Here is a 14481-nt window from a genome sequence, read left to right as displayed (position 1 = left end):
TAAATTTTATTTTATTTAAAAAGTGAAAATATCATAAATATTATATGTATATTTAATATTTTATTTAATGTTCACGGATAAAAATTTAAAAATAATTAAATAATTATATTTTAATGTTGTTAAAAGTTAAATATAAAAAAGTTTAAATTAATAGAAAAATCAATAATAAAAATAATTGTGTTAAACATTTAAAATTTTTACAAAAGATTAAATAATTAAAGAATTAATTTGAGATTGATTTTTTTTCTTTTTAATTGAGACCTTAAAAATTACAATAATATGACTTGATTCAATTTAGTTTGATTTCTTAATTTTATTTAGTTTGACATGAAACTTTTCACTTTATATGAACTAATTTAATTAAACTTAACATAGACTTGAGTTTGCTTGACCCATTGACTCAATTTGACCTTAGTTCAACTTGATCTAACTCAAGTTATATTAAAGCCCACACAATTCAACATGGGAAACTTTGATCTAGCTTAACTTTGTTTATATCTCAACTCAACTTGAGTTCTATCAACTTGGCCTAATTTGATTTGACATTAACTAATACTAACTCAATATAAGATGAATCAATTCTATCCAACTTAAAATGAATTTAATTCGACTCAGCATCACCTAAGTACCACGTAACCCAACCTAAATAGGTCCAGTCTAACCAACGTGACTTAGTCTCAACTTGATAAAAATAGACTTAAGTTGGGCTTAACTTAACTTATCTTAGACATGACTTAATTTGAAATTAAGTCCAGCCTAACCTAACCTAATTTTTAAGTTTGGCTTGATTCAACAAAATCTAAGTTTGACCAAACCAAATTTGATTTTGACATGATGTATGATTTAATGTGCGATCTACTTGACTTAAACTTACATGATTTAAATTCAAGTTTAAGTGTGTATGGCTTAATTCAATTTCGTCATATTTAAGTTTAAGAACTAAATATTTTATAACTGGAACTACTAAATAAAACTCATCTTGTTTTTTATTTTCAAAATTCAAAAATTTAATTAATATTCAATTTATATATAATTAAATGATTAAACGTTAAATATAATTTGAATTTGATACAAACCCATTAAAATGAACTTTTAAAAATTTAAATTTCTTTCTCCACCCTAAATCGAACATTATACTTTTGCTAATAAATGGGTTGCTAAGAATCTCACATCTTTCAACAATATATAATTATTTTCTGGGGCAAGTTTTGATTGCCAAATTTTGTATTCATGCTCATTATCAATCAAAATTAAAATATTAATAAAATAATTTTATTTTATTTTTTGTTTAGATTTAGTTAGTCTCTTTCAGTCTCAGACGCTAATAAAAAATACATGAGTTGAATATCTCCTATCAAAGAAAATGAGAACATGGTCATTTTCCAAATTCTGAGTCGCGGGACCTAACAATTGAGCAACTACCATATTTTCCATTGCACGAATGTCAATGTCATTATTTAATAGGATTACCTACTGTCTGTTCATTTATTAAAATGACATTTTTATTGGTTCAAACCAAAACTAAGATATTAAGATGATATAACATGAGTCTTATTTTAATCTTAATCCATTCAGAAGAAGCCGAACCTCTTATATTAGTATTTTATTATCACCTTATTAGTTGCAATAAAAACAAATCTGTATTGTTAGATCTCATATTATATGACAAAATAAATATAATATATAGTTTTCAAAATATACTAAAATAGTTTTTGTAATATTATTAAAATTTAAAAACTAAAATATTATTAAAATATTCAAGTTTTAGAAAATTTAAAAAAAATAAAAACTACTTTCATTTTCATAATTATACTAATTAATATATATATATATATATATATATAATAGTATAATTATAAAATATTATAAAATATTAATACGAACAAATATAATATTACTCTCGAATAATACGTATTTTCCCGTTGTATAATTGATATCAACCAATTTAAAATAATCTGGACAAACTATAACATAAAGAGAGGAGAGGGATAATTTAGTAGTTGTTAATCCTTGTGAAATTGTTTCTTGGTACTTCCATAATTTTTATGCTTTTTTGTTATGGGTAAAATAAAAAATGACTTTTCAAAATTCTTATTTTATCTGAAAATTATTGTTGAGGTGTGTTTTCCAGACTACACATTAGAGTCTTAGAAAAAATATATTCTCTAGTATATTATAAAACTTATAATATAAAATTAAGTTTTAATTATTATTTTTTAGAGTTGTCAAAATAGGTTAGAAGCCGTAAGCCAACCCGGCTCACCACCGGTTCGGGTCGGGTTAGGTTGAAATTTTTTACAAATTTCAATATGGGTTTATTTTGACCCGGCTCGTTTAGAATTCGACTCATCCGGATTGAACCCATGGTGAGCCAGGTTAGCTCACCAACCCATAAATAAACACACAAGTGTTTTTTATTAAGTTGGACTTTACACTTGGGTCATGTTAGGTTATTTTTTTAGCCAACACATCAATAATTTATATTTTTTTATTTTGGTTTTTATTTGAATTATATTACAGTTTATTTAAATTTTAATTAAAATTATAATTTATTTTTGAGTAAAAAATAAATAAAAAATTATATATTCTTTTAATTAAGTGAACCCATGAGCTAATTCGTTTAACTCATCAACCCGTAGTAGATCAGACCAAGTTTGAATATTTTTAGTTCACTAAAAAGTGAACTATGTTGAGTTAACTCACTAAATCATTAAACATGAATATTTCTTGAACATTTATGACTGATACCTGCCATGTGCCTCTCTGTCTTGTTCAGCAGTTACCTCTAACTCCATTAGACCCGACCCGCCATGTAAAAAAAAAAAAAATTTAGATGTGTTTTGTATCTGCAAAGGAAAGTAAGAAGAAAGTAAATAAAGATTTTAAAGAAAAACTATATATATATATATATATATATATGCTTAAAAACATGAAAAATAAACTTTCAACTTTCTTCACAGATAATAAAAATTTTGTACAGAAAATAAATTCATAATATGTTATGATATATGATATCATAAATACTAGTAATATAATTAATTATATTAAAATTATAATCAATTATGTATTTATATTTGCCTTATATGCAAAAATAGGATTAATTATGATATTAATATTTATTAATAATTGTATACTTTTTTATTGTAAATAATTAAATAATATTACTAAAAATAAAAATATTAATAATAAATAATAAATACATTAAATTTTTTCCTTAGTTTCATTATTCTTTTCTAAATAATTTTATTTTATTTTATTTTTCTTTTTTATTAATGCTTTCTCAAGAAAAAAAGTTTAATTTTACAAAGAAACTTTTGGGATAGATTTCTTCAGATGTAACACTATTCCAAAATAATAAATCTCATCAGAAATAGTACAAATTAATTTAAAAATGGATATTCTTGAATACATTTCTATAAGTTGAGTCTAGAATGGATAGTCCAAATTTTTAAATAAATTAATATTAAAATATAATAATTTTAAAGGTCATATATACTCTTGCAGTGTAATGGAGAAAACAATTATGGAAGTGCCAAAAGCAATTTATTGTACTTATCCACCAGAGTGACTCTCGGATTCTACACTTGATGATCAAATCTTAAGGCTAAAGCCTTCCTGCACCCAATCAAATTTCACCTCACCTTGAAAAATAAAAAAAATGTTTGGACATAAAAGGAGGTGATTGATTTACGTAAAAATAAAATAAATAAATTATGTATCGAAAAAAGAAAAGTGATAAGAAGTAAGAAGAAAATGATAGGGTAAACAAAGTAATTGTTTTATCTGATTTGGACCATTTATTTATGCATCCTATACTTTATATATGCACCCTCACTAACTCCCTGTTGCAGCATTAATGCTATTCTTATTTATATATTTGTGTTATAAATGAACTCGAGAAAAAGGCATTAAAGATCTATTATTATGTAATTTAGAAATAGTTTTTGAATTAAATAATTTACTAGAAATTTTCAAATTATATAATCAAAAGTCAAAATGTGATTTTCAATTATGAAATCTAGATCAGATTATAGAAAATATGTTTTTGGTTCTTGTAAATTAAAAGCTTTCATTTCATAGAAATAACTTTGAACTGCACATTATAGAATTAAAAGAAAAAAATACATAATTCAAAAATAAAAAATAAACTTTGAATTGTATAATTAAAAAAATTAATGGAAAAATTATTTTGAAGTTATACAATTCATTTACACAATTTGAAAATAAAGCAAGTTTTCAATTTACATAATCTAAAAGTAAAAAAAAAAATCAAATTTAATTTAAAAGTTTTTTTTTTATGGTTTTAACATTATATAATTCAATTTTTTTTAAAGAATGGAATTTTCGTATTTATGAGTCTAAGAACAAAATATGAGATACAAAAGAGAAATCCCCGTGATTTGATAGTGTGCAAGATGAAAGCATGTATATGATTACGAATCAGGGAAAAGGGTTGGTTTGGCAGTGTTTTTATCTTGGTATCATGGGTAGAAGGCTCTAGATGGGATGATTTTTTTTTGCAGATTGTGAGGCTTCTAGATTGCTTATGTTAATTTAATCAAAAGATAGGAACGAAAATTTGCAAGAAAATGAGAGAAGAATTTGCTTACATTCATCTTTAACAGTTTGTTTTCAGATCTAGAAATAAATATATCTGTATGAACACACAACTATCAGCGTTGAGTAATAATAGCACCATCAACAGAGTAGTAATAATACTCTCTCTACAGCCAAAAGGTAAATATTTCCAATGTTGCAATTATCCTTCAGACAGCGCAAGTTAACAAATGAACAACATATAAGCAATGAACTGTAAATTCTTAAAACAATACAGTGAATTAGTCGCTGACTTACCTTCATAAATCGCAAAAAGTATGCAGAATTCAGTGCAAAGGCAGGAATCACAAGTTTGAGTTTCAAATACCAACATGAAATTGAACGAGCAAAGTGGTTTTAGCCTAATCAAATATAGTCAATTAAAGTTGACAAAGAAAAATAAAACTTCATTTGATTGGCTCATCACTTCAACTCGCGAGTAACTTAGTTTAGAAAATTATTGAACATTTACATAGGTCACCAACCCCCTTGATAGCTCATTAACCGAGACTTTGAAGTCTCCCTCTGTTAAGTGGGAGAACCAATTGAACTTCAATTATGATTTGTGAGATGTAGTGGTGCAGAAGCTCAAGATCAAACTGACAATTATACTTTGACAAAATGGGGGAGAACAACCCAAAGGTTTTCGGCACTGTGTTCAAGCATTTTGTTAGAAGCTCAAGATCAAACTGACAATTATACCTCAAGACACCTACAAATGAAAGCAAACAAATTTTCGCTACTTTGACAAAATGGGGGAGAACAACCCAAAGGTTTTCGGCACTGTGTTCAAGCATTTTGTTAGCTTTTCCTGAAGATTTAACAACATAAACAACAAAAAGTACAGTATTTTCCCCTTCAGCTTACTAAACTTAAAATGCGTGTTTGAGAAATAAAATCAGCACATAATAAAAACATAAAAAAGATCTTACTGTTATCCCAAAAATCACCACCCCAGTTAGACTCAATAAACTCCCCCATGAAATCAAAAACATGTAACATAACAAAGAGCACTTCACCCTGAGTTTCCTTGACGCCACTTCACAGCACTGATCTGCACTGAAACAATCAAATCAAATAAAAAAGGGGCATAAATGTTTTCAATCAAATGTCCAATTCCACGAACCACAAGAGAAAAAAGACACACTAATACTAGGAACTTCGTTTCATTACTAATATAAGTTTCACAGCTACTGTATGAGTACCATAATAAGAGCATTACACAAACACCCCCTAAAAACACAAACGAACACAGAACAAACATCAAACTTGCTTCTATCAAACGAAACCCCTATCAACTACATATTCAGGATTATCACATATGAAACCAACATTCTCACTTCTTCTACCCACCCCCCTTTTACCTTTAACAGAGCTGAAACTAACGTCGACACTACCTAACTAACTAACCCCTTTCAGAAGCTGTAGCACAAATCTCCTTCCTACCACCTTCACGCGTTGCTTTCTCCGCTTCTTCTTCACGTGCCCGAACCCTGCGGCTATCCTCTTGAAAAAATAAAGGAAGCGCGTCAGAGACCATACGGGCAATCATCATACACCAACACTAATCATTCCAAAGTAGAAGACAAATATTAAGCAAACACAGAAATCATCAAACTAATCATTCCAAATCGAGTCGCAGCAACCGCCGCAAATCACTGGTGGCCGCGCCGTTGCGCCCTAAAAATTCCGGCACCGGAACGGAACTCGGATGCGGCGACGAAACGAACGCCGACCCCGCGTACACGCCGTTGTTCGGATCCGAAACCCTAATCTGCTTCTTCACGGTTAAAGGATCCGGCCCCAATCGGACCGTGGAGCCTAGTAACAAATCCAGGCCCATCTCCCTCTTCGATCTAACCTCGGTATGATTGCTCAGCAGGCTCAATTTCTCGCCACGCTTCAGGATCTTAACTTGTCCCATGACGAGGTTCGCCGGGGACGGAGAACTCTCCGTCGATCGGTCGGAGGATCGACGGCGATCTCCATCAAAGACCGGACTCCGCTTCCGGCGGCGTATCTGATTGGCGGAGGCGGCGAATGCATGGTTGTGATTAGGGTTAGAGTTTCTTGGCGACGCCACACGTGACGTGGCGATGGCGAAGGCTTCATTAGGGAGAAATCGACCTTGGAGGCAATCGTGGGAACGAAGGATAGCTGTTCCCATTTCTCTAGAGAGAAAACGAAACACGATTATAGCGTCAGAGAGAGAATACGAGAAATTTTTCTTGAAATTTTCTTCTTCATTTTACAGTTGAAGGTGGAAATGGAAGGGGCAGAAATGGTTATTTATAGAACAGTCGGGGTTGAGATTTTGAATTATTTTATGAATCGCGTGTGCCGGATTGAACCGCCATTTAATCGCTTGATCACCCTTCTTTTGGACACGTGTCAGCAACTTTTTTGAAAGATGGATGCGTAAGCGGTTCAGGTAGGAAACCGCTTTTTAACTTTCACGTGATCCCGATCCTTCACGTACATAAATATCTGTAGTGTTTACAGGTGTCAGTTTCTATAACTTCTGCTCTAAGTTGATTTTTACTTTTTATTCTTTTTGTGAAATCATGTCTTAATGACTTTTTAAAAATAAAAAGAAATTATGTGATTTTCTTTTTAATATTTTAACACGATTCTCAACGAAAAAAATCTTCATAATTTCTTAAGAGGACAACGGTTAGCTATATTGGTTTTTTTTTTTCAGATAGATAACCTTTATATGAACATTTAGTATAAATTATTTAATCATATTAACACTTAAATGAAATGACACCATTAAAAAGTAAATTATTTAATCATGTTAACAATTACATGAAATGACATCATTAAAAATTAAAAAGTAAATATTCTAATATAAACAGATTTAATGAATTAACTTTACTATCGAAAATACTTTAATTTCTGAATTTTAAGTTTGTATTACGTGATATAAGTGTGACTCAAGATTTTATATTAAATATAATAAACAAAATTAAATTATATAAAAATAAAATTTATAATTTATTATCTTAAAATTTAAAAAAAAGTATTAAATATTATATATATATATATAAATAAATAATGTTATATAAATATATAAAATCACAATATCAAATAACCTGTAACTCATATATAAAAAAATATATAAAAAAATATAACCCGTCAATATAACTTAATAGTATTTAAAACGTACAATAAGGTAAAGATCGTAATAAATTTGCTTAGTCATCCTTTCACAGTCTATTTTTTAACATCTAAAGAAATGCTAACGGATGTATAGATATAATCGGTTACTATTTTTGTATTTATTTGCATTAAATGTTTTCTTTATAATAATAATAATAATAATATTTATTATTATTATATAGAAGGCACACGTAATTTGATCAATTTGTATTTATTTGCATTAAATGTTTTCTTTATAATAATAATAATATTTATTATTATTATATAGAAGGCACACGTAATTTGATCAATTTATAAAAGCTTGTAATTACAGTCATTTTAACATAAGAATGAGATAATATAATAGATAATTTTTCATCACAATAAATGTTTGAAAATTATTTTTTAAATAAAATTATGATGTATTTTAACATAAATTGATTTATAAATAAATAAAAATATTTTATTCTTAAATTTGTTTTATACTTGTCAAATATTTCAGTCGTCCCTTCACAATGCGATCACGTGAGATGGTAGATCAACATATAAAGTATCTAAGAATTTGCTTAAACCAACCAGGAGTGAGTATATGAAATGACAATCTTCTTATGGACTAGAGGGGCCCATGACACCCCCTCCCAAGTTTTTTTAATTTTTTAAAATTATTATATTTTTATATTTGAAAATTAGTTTTTTTTTTAATTTTAAATCATATGTAGTGTATATATTAAGAATTAATGGAAATTAAATTAGATATGTTTTTATTTTTTTTAACACATGTTAATAAAGAAAAAAACACAAAATAATCTAATAAAGAATAAAAATATTTATTAAGATATTTTTTGTTTTATTTTAATTGTCTTTTGAGTTTATCACATATTTTACTCATTTTTTATTCTTACATGTATCTTTTATTTTATTTTTTGTTTATAAAGAAAAAAGCAAGTTAGATATATATTTATTATTTTTACTCTCATTTCTTCATTTGTTCTCTTTCATTCTTAAAGAATAAGAGTAACTTTATTTTATCTCATTTGATAGTAAAATATTAGTTTAATAATTTAATAGTTAGCATCGTCTTTTTAATCTCACGAGCCTTTGAATATTCCTTTTTTATGAATATAAAAGAAAAAAATGTATAGTGTTTTTTCATAATTGATTTTTAATTGTGATTTAATTATCATAAAATTTTCTTTTAGTAATTGTGTCTTTAAATTTTTGATTTGATTTGATTATGCTAAATTATTTTTTAATCTTAAACTAAAAAAAATAAATATGTTGGTGAAAAATAAAAGAATAGATTTGTTTTTGAAAATAATATATTCAACCTCTTTACATATAGGAAACATGATTCTAATAATTTATTTGTTCAATCAAATGAGTCATTTCTTGAGGTTAAAAGAATAATTACATAGTTTTGTATTTATTCTTTAGAACATGATATAGAAAAACATCTTAAAATGTAAGAATATTCAAAGTGTAACTTCTTGAATATTTAATGTGTGATTTCTCTTGTAATTACAATTTTTTTTTTGTACTTACAATTCTACTAGATTATGCATTAGTTTTTATTATATTAATGACAATAAATAAATATATAAATTTTGAGTATATTATTTGGTCTTCCTCAAATTATTCGTCAAGATCCATCAATAACTACATATAATTACATAACTACTATAGTAATGGAGGTAGGATATGTTGAGTGACGCTTTTGCATAAGGAGCCATGTATTGTCTCCCAAGACCACACTACGTAAAGAAAGGTTTAGGTTGCAAGTTATCATTGTCTCACAACACAACATTACATCTATTAATTTGTAAACATTAATAAAACAAAGTTAAAAAATATTTCTAAAAAACTTATGAAAAATAAATATTCAAGTTTAAAAATATTTCAAACTTTCTTTACTTTCTTTATATAAATTATAGTGAGATATAGAGTAAATAAAATTTATGACTAATATTAAATTATTATATTATAGTAAACAAAATATTTTTATGCAAGTTACACTTATAAAAATGAATTAGAAAATAAAAATAATTATATAAAAAATTATCAAAATAATATTCTACACAATAAAAATAAATAACAAATAAAATTTTTAAAAAAATAAAAAATTTAATACACCATTGAATAAAATCGCATAAGAGAAGAAAATATATAGTCAAGGGTATAATAAGATGAAAAATACTTTAAAGATATAAGAAAACTTTCCAAATATCAAAGTAAGTGAACAATTGAAAGATAATGAAAATTGTTTTAACAAAACAAAAGTTTTTCAAACAAAACAAAATTAAGGATAAAAAGAATAGAGAAGATAAGTTTTAATTTATAAATTACTTAATTAATGAAGTACTTAAGTGATGAAAACCTTAAATGTGGAAAAATGATCGCATGTGATACCTAAAATGTATTTATACACCCAAATTGATAACATACTATTTAAACATAAGAAAAAAATATGTAATCAAAGTTGTGATATGAGGAAAATTGTTTTGGAGATATAATGAATTTTGTTAATATAGAATAAGTCAAACAATTAGAAGAGATAAAGAATTAAATATATATATATATATATATATATATATATATATATATATAAAATAAAAAAATTATAAGTAGTTTAGTAAGTAAAAAAATTATGTTGTATCTTTCTTTCTGTTTTTAATGATATTTTCTTATGATGACAAATGATATATATTCTTGTAATGTCAGTCTAGCTGAGATGCCAATGATCATAATGATGTCTAATATGAACATTTTATTTAAAAACCTGGAAAAGGACGAGAATGAGAACGAGGATAAAAAAGGTATGTTCATACTCATTCGAGTTCCTATACTCAATTGAAGAAACCTAACATATCTATATTAACAGTACAAAAGATGAGTAAAATGAAAACTAATCGTATGAATGAATGAATGAAAATATAATTTTTGCATGATGGTCAAGATGATCCGTTTATCAGTTATATTCCTCTACTGCAAAGGCATACAGTGTATAAACTTCAGAATTCCAATTTATCGTACAATGATATTATATCTAACAATGAATAAAGCAAAACTGGAAAATTATTATGAAATTTTGCTATGTTCCCTAGTAAAACAAACAGAAGTAAAGTAACATAAAATTGAACATCTCAGAAGTATCTTCCTGTTAAAAAACTGTTGTTTGGGAGATCTCATTTTTTTACTGTGAAGAAGACTCTTCAATCCAACTTGACTGAAGAGAACAAGTAATAGACGAACCAGAAGGAGGAAAGGAATCCAACTGTGCCTGTAGCCAACATGATTGCAAGAACCATGAATAAGGAATATCCCAAGTAAAGAGTTGCAGAAACTGGCCCATTGAGATTCTTGAGGTCAAATACAAGGTAGTTTATGGAGTACAAAAAGATGTATATGGCAACTGAACCAGAGGCAAAAAATGATTTCCACCACCATCTCCAGTCCTCCACACACAGGTGCATGTAGGTTAGAACTAGAGAAACCTCAGCACACACCACCACAAGAAGAATCAAAACAATTAAGAGAAATCCAAAGACATAGTAAACACGACCCATCCAAATACTGGACATGATGAAGAAGAGCTCGATGAACAAGGTACCGAAGGGAAGGGTGCCAGCGCCGAGAACCATGAGCCATGATGGATATTTCTGCTTGGGAATTTCTCGAGGGATTTGGTTGGTTCGAACTGGATACTCAGCGTGCGGTGCCCTTGCTCCAAAGAGGCCACCAATAAGAGTAAGGGGAACAGAAATGCAGAACCAGAGCAAAATCAGAATAACAAACAGTGAAAATGGAATGGCTCCTGTGCTGTGGCTTCCCCATAATAGGAAGTTTAAGGTTGTCAGGATAAAAAAGGCAATACCGGGGAAGAAACAAGCAGCCTTCCATGCCACTGAAATCCATCCCTTTTTATCACCACACCCCATCGTCCTCCATAGCCGAACTGCAACATAACCAGCAGCTACACCAAGTATCATGTAGAAAAACAGCATACCTGTGATGAGTGTTCCACGAGATGCTGGTGACATGAATCCAAGTGCAGCAAAAAGAATTGTCACAACAGCCATCCCCAGAATCTGAACTCCATCCCCAACCAGTATACACAACAAAGCAGAATTTGTTGGTGCGCGGAAAACATCCCCCACAACAAGCTTCCAACCAGATAACTCCTCGTTCATCTGTGCCTGTGCCTCCTTATCAAGCTCCTCATACCGGGTCAGATCCCTCCTAACAGTCCTCAGGAAGATAACAAGAACAATACCAGCAAGAAAAGTGATCACCATAAGCGAATTCAGGATCGAGAACCAGTGAACTTTGGCACCCTCCATTTTCAAGTATGCGTCCCATCTAGAAGGCCACTTGATATCACTCTCCTCAAAGGTGACCTCATATGAAAACGTAACCGGCTGCCCCTCCCTCATTGGCATCGCCACCGTGGAGGGGTCACATTTGATCGGTGAGGGGTATTTGTTATACATTTTCATCCCTTTAACCGAATCAGCATTGTGCAGAATACTACAAGGTATCACCTCAAACCCAACCACCATGTAACCAGGCTTGTCAGATCCCTCCTTACCAATCGTGGGGATCAATTCAGCCGCATCACCGGTCCCCATAACACGTGCCACATTGGTCTCCTCGTACTTATGGACAAGAACATTAAACCTCAGATGGTTGAACAGATAATACACATCCTGAATCTTGATACCGACAGGGTACCCAGTCCACCTCAACAAGTAGTCCTCCTTCTTGGTAAACCTAATGGCAGGCAAATTATCAAGTAACAGATTAACCTGATACATTTCATCAATCCTCTTCTTCAAGATCTTAAACTGATCACCAGAGAGCTTTTCCAGTTGACACAAAAATATCTCAGACTCATTGCTGTACATCTTAAACCTGTAGGGCGAGTTCTCGATCCGATCCCCCACAAGGAGTTCACCCAGATTCTCAGCACTGTCCTTCACACCACCCTCGGGCTTGCAGAAAGGTAGACTGTAATAACTAAATGGCATTTCTGTGTCAATTGAAGTCAGAGAATTCACCTTCACCCACAACTCATCCCCAATGCCATACTTGTGAGGGTAACTACCCGGGAGGTAAAACCCATTTCCCGATTGAAACATTAAACACATCAAAACGAATGCCCACATTCTAAATCCACGACAAGACTCCATTTTTGGACGGTTTTTCATCAGATCTGAAAGATCCATATAGGTAAACATTAACAAAACAAAATGAAAAGTAAAAAAAGGAAAGAAAAGCTCTAACAAGGCACTCAGTTCTGAGCGAATGCAGATGAAAGAGATGGCACTTAAAATACAACATGGCACGACTTAAAAGACGAAATGCAGGTATATATAAAGGAAGAAGCCATTGAAATGCCCGTGAATTTCACTCACCAGAGGGCAGAGGGAAGAACATCTGCGTGGAAATTGAGTTTGAGGAATCTAAAATTTATGGAAAGAAAGAAAAATTAACACGCGAAACGGTGAAATGAGGGCGTTGAACCCGGGGACTGCAAATTTATATGCTTCCTTTCCCTTCTTCTCCCTCTCACTGCTTCTCTTTCACTGTTCTCAATCTCATTTTCATGAGAATCATGCCTTCAATTACTATATTACCCTTTTGTCTATTTGTTTATGTTTTATTTTTTATACAAATAATAATCAACAACCGTGATTAAAGAATAAAAAAGATATATCTTTTATTAAATTACATTTTTTTTACGCATTATTAATTGCCTTGTTACTATTATTGCCATAACGTATGGTTTATTCTATCAGAATAAAAGCTTGAGTTATATACATTCCAAAAGTCAGAATTAAAAACACTGCTATTAGTATTATTTATTACGACGAATTAATATATTATTTTTATAATTAAATTATGAAATTAGAAGTTCGGTAAACTAAATGAAAAATAGGGCTTATTAAATTTATGTCATAGCAGACGTTGTTAGCATTTCATTTCTATTCTGACGTGCCAGTATTTAGAAATTTCCTCATCTCTCATGCACTTAATACATTCAGAAAAAGAATTTTCCAACATTTAAATAATTTAACAGAGTCAACCAACTTATTAAAACATTGATCTAACATCGTAACGAATATATTTTTACCAAAAATAACATGTTATTTTAAATATATATACTATAAAAAATATACTTCAGCAGGTAAATAATATTTATTTATTTGAATAAGTAATCGTATAGATCTTAAACCTGCACGGAGTATTCCTTTTAACCTAATGTATTTTATTATTAATAGGAATCTTTAAAAATATAGTTTGTTGTTAAAAAAACTATAATTTATGCGGGGAATGTAATTTTAATTAGTAGAAAATAATACATTACTAACGTTGCTCATAACACACAATACCGAACATGATATTTCTTTTAGTAATTTCAAAGAAATATCCACTAATCTTATTTATGATTATTTTCCTAAAAATTTCAACTTAAAAAGGTACCTTTTCTCATTGATTGCTTAGTCAACTTAAAAAAAAAAATCAACTTACTTATTTAAGAAATTAAAGTTATTCTTACTCATATTAATAACACAGTAATAAATAATAAATAATTATAACACTTGTAAGTAAATAGATAAAAATGACTGAAAGATTAACAGAAAAATTATTTTATTAAGAAAAAATAATAGGAAATACAATTTTATACATCTCATGTAATTTGCAGGTTTAGTCTTCTAATATAGAGTCTCGTGTTCCCCACCAGGT

The 14481-nt window shown here is 29.2% G+C and overlaps 2 protein-coding genes across 2 annotated transcripts; both read right to left on the bottom strand.

Annotated features, from left to right (window-relative positions):
• Positions 1–5746: 5746 nt before the first annotated feature.
• On the bottom strand, positions 5747–6868 carry LOC114178664 (uncharacterized). The gene has a single exon (XM_028064701.2). The coding sequence runs from the start codon at positions 6761–6763 to the stop codon at positions 6218–6220; it is 546 nt and encodes a 181-aa protein (XP_027920502.2). The 5' UTR covers positions 6764–6868; the 3' UTR covers positions 5747–6217.
• A 3803-nt stretch (positions 6869–10671) lies between these two features.
• Positions 10672–13318, bottom strand: LOC114179179 (transmembrane 9 superfamily member 11). The gene is made up of 2 exons (XM_028065418.2): positions 13149–13318; positions 10672–12946 (listed from the first exon to the last, which is right to left on the bottom strand). The coding sequence occupies exons 1-2, from the start codon at positions 13168–13170 to the stop codon at positions 10947–10949; spliced, it is 2022 nt and encodes a 673-aa protein (XP_027921219.1). The 5' UTR covers positions 13171–13318; the 3' UTR covers positions 10672–10946.
• Between the last annotated feature and the right edge of the window lie 1163 nt (positions 13319–14481).

Source organism: Vigna unguiculata, chromosome 3, assembly GCF_037176805.1.
Source record: "Vigna unguiculata cultivar grain cowpea cultivar isolate G323 ecotype 2 chromosome 3, ASM3717680v1, whole genome shotgun sequence".
NCBI lineage: Eukaryota > Viridiplantae > Streptophyta > Magnoliopsida > Fabales > Fabaceae > Vigna > Vigna unguiculata.
This window is presented reverse-complemented; position numbering and strand designations above follow the sequence as displayed.